The sequence below is a fragment of the Macaca mulatta genome, chromosome 11 (genome assembly GCF_049350105.2).
Source record: "Macaca mulatta isolate MMU2019108-1 chromosome 11, T2T-MMU8v2.0, whole genome shotgun sequence".
Classification (NCBI taxonomy): Eukaryota; Metazoa; Chordata; class Mammalia; order Primates; family Cercopithecidae; genus Macaca; species Macaca mulatta.
The window spans coordinates 24,869,455-24,885,871 of NC_133416.1; the positions used below are offsets into that span (position 1 = coordinate 24,869,455).

The 16,417-nt window shown below is 33.6% G+C and overlaps 1 protein-coding gene across 12 annotated transcripts in view; it reads right to left on the reverse strand.

The window, feature by feature from the left end:
- The window catches only part of C2CD5 (C2 calcium dependent domain containing 5), a 94,697-nt gene that overhangs the window by 39,811 nt on the left and 38,469 nt on the right, over positions 1 to 16,417 (reverse strand). For all 12 annotated transcript variants that reach the window (XM_015151273.3, XM_077953710.1, XM_015151272.3 and 9 more), the window contains 2 exons: positions 3,207 to 3,321; positions 139 to 234 (listed from right to left, as the gene is read on the reverse strand). In XM_015151273.3, coding sequence (XP_015006759.1) covers positions 139 to 234; positions 3,207 to 3,321 — 211 coding nt within the window. The remainder of the gene's footprint in view (positions 1 to 138; positions 235 to 3,206; positions 3,322 to 16,417) is intronic.

The window sequence follows — 16,417 nt, forward strand, 5'->3', positions numbered from 1 at the left end:
GTGAAGTGCTTGGTCCTGATTTCTACACTGTACCACTGTAAGCCACCCTACAGAGAAGAATTATACCAACTCTGAGAAAAAAAGTCAACCTCTCCCTTCTCTGCCCTTATGGAAAATAAGCCAGGCTGCCATGACAACCTCTGTTCCAAACAGCCTTCCACGGTGCCATCCTGCAGAAATCTAGGATTCAGTACAGCCGCTGTACCAGATGCAGATAAAATGCAGACCTCTTCACTATAAAGGAAAAAACACAAATAAGTCAACATTTTTCAGACAGTGTAACTTTGGAAAATGCTAACTATCAAAATAATTATAACAGTGACAATTTAAGTTCAAGTTAGACTCTACTAAATATTAATTAATATTTATGAGGTTTAACTCCTAAACCTAGCCTAGAAAACAGAGGTAACTTTATTTGAATGGAGGACAAGAATTCTTCATAAATTAAAAATTGAAATAAAGTATTAATATTAAAGACAGTAACTTCATTTAAAATATGGCAAGGCTGAAAGAATGAAATGTTTCAAAATATATAAGCAGTAATAAATTATATTGCTGAATCTAGAATGAATCAAATTATATTAAAATATTCTTTAAATGTATATGAAGTTTTATTAAAATTATTCTAAAAGCACAACTATTTAAATATCTCTATATAGGTGATTTATATAGCTTAATCTAAATTTAAATCATTATAAAGGTTTCTGAAACAATACATAAAATATACTAAATGAAGCTTAAACTATATCACCATATAACAGAAAACTGATATTCAAAATAATTTTTAAATTCTTTATATGTCACCCAATTTGAAAGCTAAAAAATTAAACAATCAACATAATTATTGAATGAGATAACCTAAACAAATGAGAAAAGTAGCAACCTAGGGATGAACTGCTGAAAACCAGGTATAAATAAAACAGAAGCCTAAGAGAACAGGGAAGGAACAGTCACTCGAACTGTAAATAAACAAAGGGAGACCAGGCTTAAAGCGTAGGTAGGAATTAAGGATGTCAGAAGGAATAACATGAAACCACTGATGCCTTCAAATCAAGAAGTTGTAAGAGCAGAAGTGCATTTCAGAGAGTTTAATCCAGTAATAGAAAGTAGCATGGGCTGGAACAGAAAAGATTAGTAAAAATTTAAATACATAGATGTTTTTGAGGTCTAGAAAGGAAAAAAAGCTTCTGTCAGATGTACTCAAACTTCTAAGTAAATTAACTGAACTCATTTGCAGACTCCTCCAACTGTGACCTATCTTCAGCCATCCTGAGTCTACATTCTGTGGCCTTCTTTTTTTGCTACTCTTTTAAGCGTCGAATGCATCTTGTAAGCTTTGAAACCTCTCCCTATGCCTTTTCTTTTTATTTATATAATTCAATTCATATTCATCCCCCAAAATCCAACTCAAGCATCAGTTACTTCATTGACACTTTCTTCCAATTCTACTTCAAGCTTTCAGCCCTCTAGGATCCCAAAGCATCTATATCTCAATTTTAAAATTTATTTTACATCATAATTATCCAGTAGAATGTAAATCTGATACCAAGAACTATGTCTTCTTTATAAAACCATATTTCTGGTTGGGTACGGTGGCTTACGCCTGTAATCTCAGCACTGTGGGAGGCCGCAGCGGGCAGATCATGAGGTCAGGAGTTTGAGACCAGCCTGGCCAACATGGTGAAACCCCATCTGTACTAAAAATACAAAAATTAGCCAGACATGGTGGCAGGCAGCTGTAATCCCAGCTACTAAGGAAGCTGAGGTGGGAGAATCACTTGAACCGGGGAGGCGGAGGTTGCAGTGAGCCGAAATCACACCATTGCACTCCAGCCTGAGTGAAAGAGTGAAACTCTGTCTCAAAAACAAACAAACAAAAAAATCATTTATCTGAGGCTTGAAAGTTTATGACATTAAATCCATCAATGCGGCAAGACAACCAGGGAGTAAGGCAAGATGAGCATGACAAAGTTAGTAGTTAACAAGAGTAGAACAGCTACTATGGGAATAAACAGTCCAGGAGTATAACACACGATCTGCAAAGGAAAAGAAAAGGCCACAGAAGACTAAATAATATGGCTCTGTAATGCCCACATTTACTACAGTTTAATCATTTTTCCCTAACAATAAGGATCACCACAAGAGCAGAGGATCTGACAGTAAGAATTATCTAAGAATAGATGGTAGAAAAATAAGATAGCAGAAGGTTAAACAATTTCTAGATGATATCAATTGTAAACTTTTGAGGGGGCTGAAAGTAGGGTTCAAGGATGGCAAAAGAACAAGAAAAGCCAGAACCTAAGTAAGGGGCTGAGAAAACAATTGGTTAAGGTACGGTTCAAAACAAACTAGATATAAAAGAGCAAATGATACTGGTAGAAAAACGTTAAGTTGTGATCTGAGAGTAAAATTTTATAGTTTCAAAATTTTAAGGAGGAACAGTATCAAGTGATACTGAGGTCCAAAATATGGTTGAAAGTTAAGTGGGGTCAGAGGACTTGAGAATAAGAAACTATAATGCCAGCTGCTAGAATGAACATAATCACGTGTAACTGGAAGAGAGAACAGAGAAGTAACTAAGATAGGCAAAACAATGCTTTGGAAGTAGATAATGGAACAGTAGAGTGGCATGTACTTTAAAGAAGGAGATTGTCCAAATGAAGGGAAGGAGAAAAAGGAATTGAGAACCAAGAGTATGAAAGCCCCTCCCTAATTTGTCAGTATTAGGAAGAATGATTTGTTAGCAGGAGAAAGTTACATTACAGTAGGTAAAAGAAGGCAGAATGAGTTTGTGGACAAACTTTAAAGGCACATGGCAATTCATTTACAGTAGATTAAGGGTTCCAAAGGTTCCAGTGAAAGAAGTTAATACAGTTACACAGTAGAATAAAGGAAGCCTAGAGTTAATATTTGCTATGTGCCAGTATTATATTCTCATTTAATATTGATTTAAACAATTAATTGATGCGTGGTATTATCTCCATTTTAATGTACAAACTGAGGCTCAGAAGAGTTAAATAACTTTCTCATAATTACACAGTCATTAACTGGCAAAGACGGCACACGAACCTTAATCTAATGTACTCCAAGGCCCATGCTCCTGACCACTTCGCTATTCTCTTTTCTTTTATTTGCATAAAGCTTTTCCCCTTTCAGATGGCAGTCTAAATTAGTGTCTAGAAAATCAAGTTGTTATTATCATTTACCAGATGCTAGTTGATTCACTGTAGCCCACTACAGCATGACAGCCTAATGCTTTAGCATGTGATTTTATTTCTTGTCTGATTTCTGCCCACCATGCATCTCGAGTTTCTGGTTCATCTGAAAAATAAATTTTAAATCAGTTTATTACTCAACAGCACATTATCTATATGAACATGAAATGTTTAAAATAAACATACTATGGGAAGTAAAGAAGTATTATTCTATAATGGATTTTTAAACTTCCCATCTTTAAAATGTTACTTCTCAAAAGGCATAAAATTTAACATTTTAAACTTGATTGCTGGAAAACAAACCACCTATCTGCATTTGCTTTATTACTTTAAGAGATAACTAAAGGAATATATGATTAGATATAATTTTAAATGTAGACCCAGAGTTTCCAAATTCTTATCTTAGCTATGGTTAGAATTTTAGAATTAGACTAAGAGGATATCCTACATCTCACCTCACTGAGTGAACACCTTATGTGTTATATCCATAAATTTAACTTAAATTCTGATTTCATTTCTTGGTACCTATTTTTTATAACTCACTATATTGTGGATTCTTTCCAAGGCAAAGATTTGTCAATGTTAAAAGAGAGAAAGCCATCTGTAAGCCATCCTTCTATAGAGATGTGGGTCTTCAGGCAAAATACAAGAAATTAGAGACTAATTAAAAAAAAAAAAAAAAAAGAAAGCAAACACACTTAAAAAATTAATTCAAATACTTTGGTAATGTATATAAGGAAAAATTTCAGATATAACACTCCATGTATTGGTCTGTAATTTTTAAAAATGATTTAGAATCACAGAATTGTATTTTATTACCAAAGAGAAGTCCAATATTGCTTGTAATGGAGCACTGTAAGTGGAGCATCTGTCATACATATTTCCTAATCACTTGCATTTAGCTGCGAACTACTGGTGACAGCAGCTGCAAATTATAGTAGCTTTTCATGTAGAACGTGTTAAAAACAGAAAGTCTATAATTAGTATATCATAATTTACTTCTTTTTGTGGCCAATTCTCATTTGGGAACAACTTGAGATAGAAAAAAAAAATCAACTCTAAATAGAATGCTAAGCTCTCATCGTAAATTTTCCATTTGAAGACACTAATAAATCTAAAAACCAAAAAATCCAAAGTTTCTATTTTTGAATTGCAGTATATATCTGATTTTCAAAATATGTTTTTCAAAATTAGTAGAATAAGTAGAATTATACTCACTAGTAAAATAGTGAAGACAGCAAAGTAAAGAAAGGTTAAGAGGCGTGTTATAGCTCACATTCCTATGATGAAATTTTTGTTTCCTCCACAGGGAGGAGGATCAGCAAAAGGGAGAATTAAGGAGATAAAAGCCAGAACTACAAATGATGCCAGCCAGTTCTTGAATTAAAGTTTTGGTTCCAAGACAAAGCTACCTTAAAACTTTCTTTCAGAAGAAAGAAATGCAGAATTCAGGAAACTGAGAAAAACATCAAAGTACAAGATAAAATAAGGACGAGAAATAGAAAAGACTACAATATGGTATTAGCAATCAATGTTATAAATTAAGAAATGTGTGAACAATTAAGTGAACCTATTTTACACAAATACTACTTGTGTTAAAGAATTTCTTCATATTCCCAAATGAAGTATATATATTAACAGCAAAAATACACTTTCAAATCCATACTCTCTTTTTCTTCTAAGACATACACACTTACGGACCAATCTGAACATCCATTTAATATCATCCTTTCCTAAAAGAGAATTTTTGTATCATAAGATGAACTATTATTCAAGTGGTTGCTCTAATCTATTAAATTACCTATGATTCTGAGAAAATACTTATCACAAATAACTACAGAAATGTATCTCAGTTTAGAAAATACCTATTTCCCCAAAAAATTGCATGAAATAAAAAGTCTAACTTTTCATAAGCTCACTAATAAAACCTACTTACTTTTTAAACCATTCTAGAAGTTTACAACATTATTTTCTAAAGCAAATAATTATGTACTATGTTTTTATAAGAATAGATTTTTCTCACATTAGGTTTGCCTACATCTGTACCACAAGTAATACATGGTAGCTTTACTGTTTTAAAAATGAACTTTACAGAAAGTAATCCATAAACAGTGTTTTAAAAATTAATAAAAAATGGAGAAAGCTACTTAAGTTCTACATATATTTATTTTTAAAAGGCCAGCATGTCTAAGTGGGAAAGTATATTATAACAATTCCTACGAGATATCACATAGAATACAAAGTTCATTTACATTAAACTTACCTTAGTATAACACATAAAATAATCAAATAATTAAACCAAACACTATGAAAGAATAAATGGCTGATTCAAAAAACAAACAAACAAACAAAAAGCTGAATGCAGCACAAGTGGAGCATTCATATTCTTCTGACAAATTCACAAGCAGCCTTTATTTTAACACATGAGCCACACAATTGCACATGGGGATGCCATTATTGTATTTAATAAAGTATTTACAAGTTTAATACAAAGCTAAAGAGTTACATAACATGGGAGCTAAGGAAGCAAATGGCATATGTCCACACTCCAGAAAACTTGTTAAATTTGGTTTTTGGCTAAAGCAAAAGCTCAAAGAACGAAGGGTTTGCAAAGCAGATTCAGCATACAGGAGCCAGAAACAGTGGATATTTTGGCGCATGCTTGGATCAGGTGACAGTACAGACTGAAAACTATGGCAGCTCACTGAAATGGTTACAGAAAGTAATGGCCCTAAATTCTAGGTGAAAGCAAGGCAAGCATACAGTAGGGAGCACTTAATCACAAACTGGTAATTATACTAACAATTATCTACAACTGTAAGCAAGAGACTAAAGGAAAAATTTTTGGCTACTAAATTTAGGGGGTGTTTAATTAAAACAAAATTAAGATTAATTTGTTTAACAGTAAAGTTAAATTTATCATCAAAGCTTATTTTATACTCATGTCACATGAGCTAGAGAATCTTCAAGTAGTAATTATGATTCCGCCTATTCTATTACCAATAAGAATTCAGAGATATCACAGCATTTAATCCCTACAATAGAATGTTTAAGGTTTAAAAACTGGTAGCTACAGTCTTACAGGAATGTATTGTGTTTTCCTATAAGAAATACACTAATGAATTTGAATTATCTTATTCACCCTACAAAAGTACAAAATTGAGGATACTATACTAACATAAAAGCAAACATGTTTGAATCTGGCTTAAAATTTTGTGGCAACTATATATGCCACACATGAAATGATACTATTTAGTTATTTGAAGGATATACAGCTGAGATGTGAGGTCACATTTAATAAACATTTCAAAGAAGTTAAGAAACAAACCTCTTCACCTTAAACACCATGTTTCTTCTGCTAATCTACAGAATTATTTATAATTATAAAAGTTATTTTAGGAGAATTTAAAATTTAATTATATACAAATTAATATTTTTTAACATATTTTTATACTCAAATTATATATTTTATACATATAAGTTTAATATACAAATTATATTTTATACTATTTTATGTTTTTCTTCTATGGGTCAAAACTCTTTGTAGATAATATCACAAATCTTTTAATATATCCTTTTAATTGCAGGCATGAACTGAGCCCTAAATCAATCCTCCCTGATGTCTCTTTTAGGGGTAATGTCAGCACACTTAGGTTGATATCAGAATTCATTCATTTTTACTATGTTACATTCCTAGAGCACGGCCACAGCTCGATATCTTGCCATCTTTTTAACACTTTGTTTCTGAAGTACAGGTGAAACTGGTAAAATTCTAAAATGGCAGTTTATATCTCAGAAAATAACAATGTGAACAACTCAACATGATATGCCCTTATTAAACTCAACCGCTTTGAGATTTTAGGCAATCACACAATTGGCAACTAAGAAACACCAACTACCTGAAATGTTAAGTTCAGTCCATTTTTATATAGCTCTGGAAGAGAATAACTCTGCCTTGCAGATTCTTTTAATATGGTTAAAAGAAAAAAGAAATTATTCTAATGTTTTAAAGCAGATTCACTATAGTTAACAACACTGTACTGTACATTTCAAAACAGCTATAAGAGAGAACTTGAAATGTTCCCAACACTTAGAAATGATAAATACTCAAGGTGATGGATACTCCACATACCCTGATTTGATCATTACTTATTCTATGCATGTAACAAAATAAAACATGTACCCCATAAATAAAACAAATATTATGTATCAATAAAAAATTATTTTAAAAATGGACAGTTATTCAATCTAATTTATAAATCAACAAAAGGAGATAAAATGTTAGGTTGGATCAAATAAAGGTTAACACAATGATAATCTATCATGTTAACGGACAGTATAAAAAGCTGTATTCCCAAATACCTGAAAGTAACATTCCAACTGCTAACCTCTTGAAGAAGATAAATTTCCCCTAATGAAAAAGAAATTAGAGAGTTCAGGTTCAAAGGAGTATATAACCTCAAACTGGGTGGGGATCAGTAGACTAGGAAGAAGATTCTCATTATAGAGGAAGTCATGTGCAAATACAGAGCAAACATCAAGATGTAGTCACTTGGGATGTTAGGAGGAAACTAAGATATAATCCATGTTGGACCAAACTGGAGTCTTTACTATCTGTAAATTTAGAAAGTCAAATGTGTAGTCTACTCCATCATTGTGAAATTTCACTACACACACGCATGCACACACACACACACACACACAATGTAACTGGATTTTCATTATTCTAAAGTTACTGGTAATATAGAAAAGCTCACATGTCACACATACTGTATTTATGCCATCTTGCATCTTGAACTTATTTATCTACTTCCTGAAAACCTTATTAAAATACTGAAAACCAAAAGCTGTATAACTACTTTAGGTATACTTTGTACATCTGCTTATAAGTATCTCTCAGAGAAAATGATAATTGCTGAGATTATCAGTAGAATTAAAGTTCCAAGACAGCCTACCACCTATCTCCTTTAACCAATACACACATATGCACACACCAAATAGTGTAAGAATTACCCTAGACTGGGTGTGGACAGGATGCCTGCCTGGCTTAACAATTTTGTTCCCAGTACCCAACACAGTGTTCAACACATGGTAGGCACTCCACAAACATCCACCAAAGAAAAACTTAACTGAATTGAAACAAAAAAAAAATTTCATTCAGATGAGCAGATTGATATCTACATTCTGTAAATATATCCTTATATAATCAGCTGACTCACACTTTGTTACCATTAAATATTTTGTAAAGTAATTATCATACTTATTTTTATAGGACATAACTACTCACTTTTGCTCCTAAAATAAATTTTCTAAACAACTATAATTCTGATGGCTAACAAAAAAGACTAATATGTTCTAATTTTGAACCATTAATCCAAAGCTTGCCTTATCACTAGTAGAAGTTTATGAATGAGAAAAACTTAAGTATAATATGTCCTAAGATCTATAATCTGTCTAAAATAAAATCTGTTTAAAACCCTTTTAAAAATATTCTCAAAAACAAACAAAAGGCTATCTAGTGTTAAACAACTTGTTTTACTAACTCAGGACTTAAAATATCAACTCACAAATTTTGTCTACATCCGGAAACTATCTCCAACTAATATATAATTACATTTTGATACCACACTATATAACTACTTTACTTCTTCTTGACACTTCTTGAAAAAAAAAATCTAAGCTGACATGCAATCTCCACAGAGGAAAAAATAGCAAATTATCCACAACTATCAAGATTATCACTGATTTAAAAATTATGTATGTTAGCTACTCAAAAATACTTCTAGTGGTAACTCAAGGGAAAAAAATAAAAGATCATACTCATTTGAAAACTGAGTTAGGACTATTAAAACTTGCTCTGTAAACATTTTCCCATCTCAACGCTCAAATAAACTTGAGTTTCCAAAGGGTAGCACCCAATTGCTATGTATAATTTTAGAGCTGTAGTTATGTGGGATAATTCCCCTTTCTTTCTCTTGTATTGAAAGCAGACAAGAGCCTGCTTCATTTGCCACATTTCACTAGTTACTAGGTCCTGCTATTATTATACTCAAAATATCTCATTAATCTATAATTAAGAGTATAGGTTCTGAAGCCAGAGTACGCAAGTACAAACTGTGACTCAACCACTTTCTAACTATTCACCTTTGGAAAACTACTATTCCACTTTGCTCACCTACAAAACAGGATTAGTGCCGACCTCAGAGATCTGTTTTGAGGATTAAATGGCCTACTATTACAAAACACTTAAAAGACTAGGTGGCACATAATAAGTTATCGATCAATGTAGCTCTCCTATCACCACCAAAACCTAGGTTACCTATTTAGCCAAGGTTACCACACAGTCTACTAATTGGTCTCCCTGTCTATAGTCTTATTGCCTTTAAGCCCATTCTCCACCCTATAGTCAATGATCGAATGCAAATGTGAGCATAGGCTACCCTTATTCTTACACACTTCCAATCCTAGAATGTCACACATAAGATCTGTAATGTAAATGCTGCATTCTGCTTCCTAGCAGCAACACTCACCTGCCTGGCCTTTCTCAAAGTCTGTTACCAAGCCAGAAACATAAGCAGCATGATAAGTAAAGGTAACATATTTTTAAAATAAATTCTAATATTGAGTTCCCTTCTTCCTGCTCTATAAAAACATTTCTAGGGCTGGGTGTGGTGGCTCATGCCTGTAATCCCCACACTGGGAGGCTGAGGCAGACGGATCACTTGAGGTCAGAAGTTCGAGATCAGCCTGGCCAACACGGTGAAACCCCGTGTCTACCAAAAAATAATTAGCTGGGCATGGTGGCACACACCTGTAATTCCAGCTACTTGGGAGGCTGAGGCACGAAAATCACTTGAACTTGGGAGGCGGAGGTTGCAGTGAGCTGAGATCACGCCACTGAACTCCAGGCAATAGAGCAAGACTTCATCTCCAAAAAAAAAAAAAAAATTCTAACACTGTAGTTAACACAAACTATGGTAGCAAAGCAGGAGAAAAGGAGACAGAAAAAAAAGCTAAACTAACCAAGATATTTTGTACTCTGTGGTAAGCAACCTAGTAAGCATGAACTAACTATGTAAACATCATCAAATGAGTACTGGCTAGGACATTGTTTTGCAAATGCTAGAAGTTTCAGAACCACACTCAAAGTATATATAAACATGGGTACCGAAATATAAATCTATGTGATTCTTCCATCTATCCTTCAAATCTGAGCTCAAGAATTACAACTTCTGTAAGTTTCCCTCATACAGAGTTAATCAAGCCTTCTTCTTTAACCTTTATATTGTATCACACCATACTACACAGTAAATTATTTAATGTTTTTCTATCCTCCAAGAATATGAGCTTCATGAAGGCAGAGGGACTGGCAATCTTTCCACCCTAACACCTAGCAAATTGCATGGCACAAAATAAATTCTGATATAAGCTTGCATGACCTGTCATATTTTATACAACATTACTGTATAATAATCTTCCCGTATCTTTCCATATTTTAATGTTTCTGAAATAAGAATGTCTAATAATTAATTATATTTAATATGGTGGTGTATATTTTCTCTTGGAAGGCTGTTATTAAAATGATAATGCTTCATGTAATACATGGTACAAAGAAGCCAGGAAATACAGTGTGAATGAGCAATTCTAGCCCTAATAAAAATGGTATCAACAATTCTTTTCCTACCACGGTTAGTTCTTGATTTTCTACATAGGAGAGCAATGGCTAAATATTCTCAAATTACAGAGAAGAATACATAAATGATTTGCATATATTTACCTATATCAAATTTTTCTTCAGAATTATCAAGTTATTTTTCCTAAACGAGTATGAAAATCAGTTGTTTCTGAATATATACTAGGTCTTACCAGAAAGATTCTAATTAATCAGAAGCATACTACGAGGTGTCATCATTTATGTTAACATTCTATAACTTATATCCACCTTTTTTCTTCATACACTTTCTACCTGACATTATTTTGAAGTGATGGCAAGATATACTGCTTCCTCAACCATGTTTCTCTTTGCCAAACCAAAATTCTGCTTTTGTGGGACAATATCCTTACTATGTCTATAAGATTTAATTATTGCCATTTCCATTTCCAAGATTGTTCTATGATTTGACCAACACACATCTCATCCTAAACATCTTTGCCCTGACAAGATTTCAGTTCCCTACATTATTAATGATGAATATGCTCTCAATGTCCTTTTTCTATATATCTTTCCACTATACTAATCTGCCTATGTTTTAAAAGTTCTTATTTTTAAGAAATTAACCTAGCAAGGTATTTTTCAATTTCTCACTAAAAACCAATTATAAAATATTACACTAACAAATGATCATTTTAATTCTAATCAGTGACAGCATGCTGGTAAAAACTTGGATAGGAAATTTCCCTACGGATTATCGATTGATATCAATCTGCATCTGTAAATGTTGGACTTATCATATGGTTTACCAGACTGAATTTAGGTAAATCTACATGATGAATATTATTTACTTTATAGTCAAACGTGCATTACTTACATCAAAACTTATATCTTGAACTCCTAAGAACAAAAAAAGTTTACAATATTGAAAAGATTCTGAGATATTATCTAAAATTCTGAACCCCTTGGTGCTTTGCTTTTCTGTAAGATATACTTTCTGAGACAAATAACTGAAAAGTTTCTTTAGGCAACATACCAGCTTCTGACTGAATCAAAATGGTTGTATTATTTCATTCTAAAAAATATAAACAATTAGAAATGTACATTATTATGTTTTTATCAAAAAGAAAAATTGCTTTTAACTCTAAAACACATCATCAGCTGTAAAACTTGCTATCTTAGTCTGGTTTATTTAAAAGCTACAAACTACATTCATATGTAAAATTACTTTTTAAAAATTATATTCACATGTGGAAAGGGAAGGAGGAAAGTTTAAGAAAGCTGTTAATCCCCCAAGTCTGTTCTTAGTTATCTATTTTGGAACACTTCTAGAATTATAAATAAAAATGCTAACAGTTACACTTTTACAGTATCCTACAGAACACTAAATATATTCTATTCAAATCTAAATGTGCATTTAAATATACTTTATTTTTAATTTATGAAACATTAAATACTTATATTTAACAAACACTTGCTTAATCTTAAAGCTAAAGCCTACATCATTTACCTGATATAGAAAACCATCCAAAACGTAATAAATATAATTTTAAATGATCATTCTGAAGTTAATTACCTAAGAAAAGTCATTGATAATTTATAGTATTTCTATGGCTTTCATTAATTCATTTTAGTTAACACATTTTTATATTTGCATTTCCACTGAAATTACAAGAGTTATTACATATGTAGCACAGAATATATCTGTATAACTGAATTGACCTTAAACTTACTTCATCTAGAACATTTCTAAAAACTTCACTGAGCTGCCATAATTTTTGTCAGCATATGTAGTACTGAATGACCATTAAAATACCTGAATTGAAACTATTCCAGTCTAGCAGTTTGTAAGATCTTGTGTTACCCATAATTCCGACAAAGGCTGAGTTCAAAACAGCAAATTAGTAGATCAGTTTTAGGTGCAGAATAGTAGGAATAAAACAAAAAACACTACAAACAAGAACGCAATTGACAACACCACTCGACAGGAACTGGAAAGACACAGACAGCAGAGTTAATAAGAACTAGAAATAGAAAAGGGGAAAGGAGCATGCTATAGTAATCTAACATTAACTAATCTAATTATTGAATTACCTTGATTTTTAAAACCACCCCATTCTTTCCCTTGTTGCAGTCACCTGTTTGCTCAAATTTTACCAAAGGAGGATGTTCTTTAAAAAAGCCTCCAAAATAAAAATCCATAGTTAGCAGGTGGTAGTGGTTTTAAAATAAGATTTTTTCCCTTCTATAGTGAGAATGAAACAAAAATTTCCCATATTCACTAGTCAAAAAATAGCTGCAAAATTCATTTGAGAATGCAAACACAGCATTTTTAACATTAGCACATGCATCTCAATCCATCGTTTCTCTCAGCAGAGTAACTGTCACAAAATTAAAACATCATCATTATGGTAGATGTTAATCTAGAGTTTTGTTTTGTTTCAACATTCAGCTTTTCTTCAATATATTAAAATTTCTTCATAAATAATTACTTAAAAGGTCTGGAGATTAGTAAATGTTCTTAAGAAAATGTTCCTTTTTAGTGTATAATAATACATAAAACAATCCAAAGAATGTGACATTTTATTTTTTGAGATGGAGTCTCCCTCTGTCACCTACGCTGGAGTGCAGTGGCATGATCTCGGCTTACTGCAACCTCCATCTCTAGGGTTCAAGTGATCCTGCTGCCTCAGCCTCCCAAGTATTTAGGACCACAGACGTGTGCTAACACGCCCAGATAATTTTTGTATTTTTGGTAGAGAGAGGGTTTCACCATGCTGCCCAGGCTGGTCTCAAATTCCCGAGCTCAAGCGATCTGCCCGCCTTGGCCTCCCAAAATGCTGGGATTACAGGTGTAAGTGACCATGCCCAGTCAGAATGTGATACTTTAAATCAAAATAATATAATATTGGAACCATTAGAATAATCACATGTATTTAACTAAAAATAAACCAAACTGAAAATGTAACTCATACACCATTTGAAAGCACTTATATGTATATGTCCATGACCTTTTGGGAAATAATCCATTAATAACTGAGAATTTCTACATGTGAGCTGAAAAAATACTCTAAACTGGGAGGAAAGGCAGAGAATGGGTGAGCTGGTAGTTACAATACCCAAAAGACATTCTGTAATAAGAATTACTCTTTTCTTCCCTGCGCCTGGATTCTTACATTTCTTGCACAGTTAGCATGAACTGGCAGGTAAAATAAACCCCAAAATGCAGTTAGTTTTTTTTTTTAAGTAGTGACACTTTAAATACAGCTCTCTACTTAAACTTATTTAAGTAAACTTCACTTGTTCTCCCAGACTCTATAGCTTACTCAGAGTACATGGAAGCAAGAAAATAAAATCAAAATGTTTTTCTTTTTCTTTCTTTTTTTTTTTTTTTGAGACAGAGTCTCATTCTGTCGCCCAGGCTGGAGTGCAGTGGCACGATCTCAGCTCACTGCAACCTCCACCTACCGGTTTCAAGCAATTCTGTCTCAGACTCCCGAGTAGCTGGGACTACAGGCGCCTGCCACCAGGCCTGGCTAATTTTTGTATTTTTAGTAGAGACAGGGTTTCACCTTGTTGGTCGGGCTGGTCTCAAAACTCCTGACCTCAAGTGATCCACCCGCCTCAAAGTGGCTTCCCAAAGTGTTGGGATTACAGGCGTGAGCCACTGCATCCAGCCCAAAATGTTTTTCAGTAAGCAGAAGATATCCAGTAATTAAATATATTCCTGAAACCATGTTTCGAACTATTAGATCAGTGGGTGCCATCTATTAAAATATTTGAGTCAATGGTCCATAGAAACACAGGTAACTGGCCTTGGGTCACAAGGTTGATGTCAGGTATGTTAACTCGGTACTTCCTTGCATTTTCCAAATAATTCAAGTTCCTTAACACAAAGATGTAGAATTTGGCATAGTCTTCAAGATCCCAATACATTAAACTGGCATCAGTCTGAATTTTTCTTTAAGTACTGTACACAAATACCACAATGGAGAAAACATTTTATATTGACCACAAAAATAAGAAACAGGGGGGAAAAAAAACTAAAGAAGGGAAAAAAAAGAGAAAACCAGTGCTTAAAAGATGTATTTGCCCAGTTTTAGAGTTAAATGATCCTGACTTGCACTGTTTTTCTGAAATCTCATTCAAGGTCCAGAGAATTCTAGTCTTCTCTGAAATAAACTCAAATGACATCAAACTACAGGGCATAAACTTTTAAAAAAATTTTTAAAATAGTAATGCTCTGTATCCTCAAAAATAGTCATTATTTACAATGTTTTGGTCCAATAACTTCAAAGCATTTTACCCTTCTTTTTTTCTTTTCTTTTTTTTTTTTTTTTTTTTTGAGACAGAGCTTCGCTCTTGTCGCCCAGGCTGGAGTGCAATGGAGTGATCTTGGCTCACTGCAACCTCCACCTCCCGGGTTCAAGCAATTCTCTGCCTCAGCTTCCTGAGTAGCTGGGATTACAGGCGCCTGCCACCATGCTCAGCCAATTTTTGTATTTTTAGTATTTTATAGGTGTGAGCCACCGTGCCCGGCCACCCTTCTTTTTATAGCTGTCAATACAAGCCTCACAAAGAGGTCACTGGATGTGACAATTTAAAATTTTCAAAAATATATACGTCTATATGCCAAATAAGAATACTAATATAACTTCAGGTTCAATGTATGTTGATTGAGCATCTAGTCAACGAGAGATATAAGAACACATTCCATATGGAAAGTTCCCACTATTTATCATTCTTATTTTAGACACAGAAAAATCACCAGAGTATTTCTGATCCAAGGGCCTGAATCCAGTAGGACTTTGATGCCTACTTGCTTTTAATTATGTTCCTATGTTTTAAAGAAGTAACCTACTATTCCTACTCGTTTGCTTAAACAGAACAAATAGCTACATAAAAGAAACTGAGGGACCAGATGTTAGTTTGTCTGTCTGTTTTTCAATTCTTAGCTACTCTAGACAAAGTCTACAATTACTTTGTAGCCCATGCTGGATTCCACCACCAATGACAGAGTGGAATCCCAGCACAGTGCTGGGATCTGGGTTCTGTGTCTCTTAAATGCTGCCTGGGCAGGCTGGAGGGGACAGGTGGCCATGGTCAAAGACAGTCCCAGTGTGTTCAAGTTACACAATGAACTCTCAGAAATGACAGCTCCAGTCGCCTGCTCAGGAAGAGGGTCTCTGACCCATGGACTCATCTGGTTCCCTCTGCTACTTATCTGTTCCTATGACACCCACAGGGCTTACACAGGTCTTGTTGTGTTGCCCAGGCTGTTGCCCAGGTCTGGCTATGTAGCCCTGGGCTCAAGCGATCCTCCTTGCCTCGGCCTCCTGAGTAGCTGGGACTACAGCCACATGTTACTGTGCCCAGCTTTACCATTATATTTTTTAAAATATCTGTTTTAAGAAAAATGAAAATAAGCAATCTATAAAGAGCTACTGCTAATGAAAAGAACTCACATCTTAAACTAATGGCCATAATGGTCAATTTATAAAAATGTTTATCTCCCCTGGGTCAAAGAAAAGTTATTTAAGGATTTCCTTAA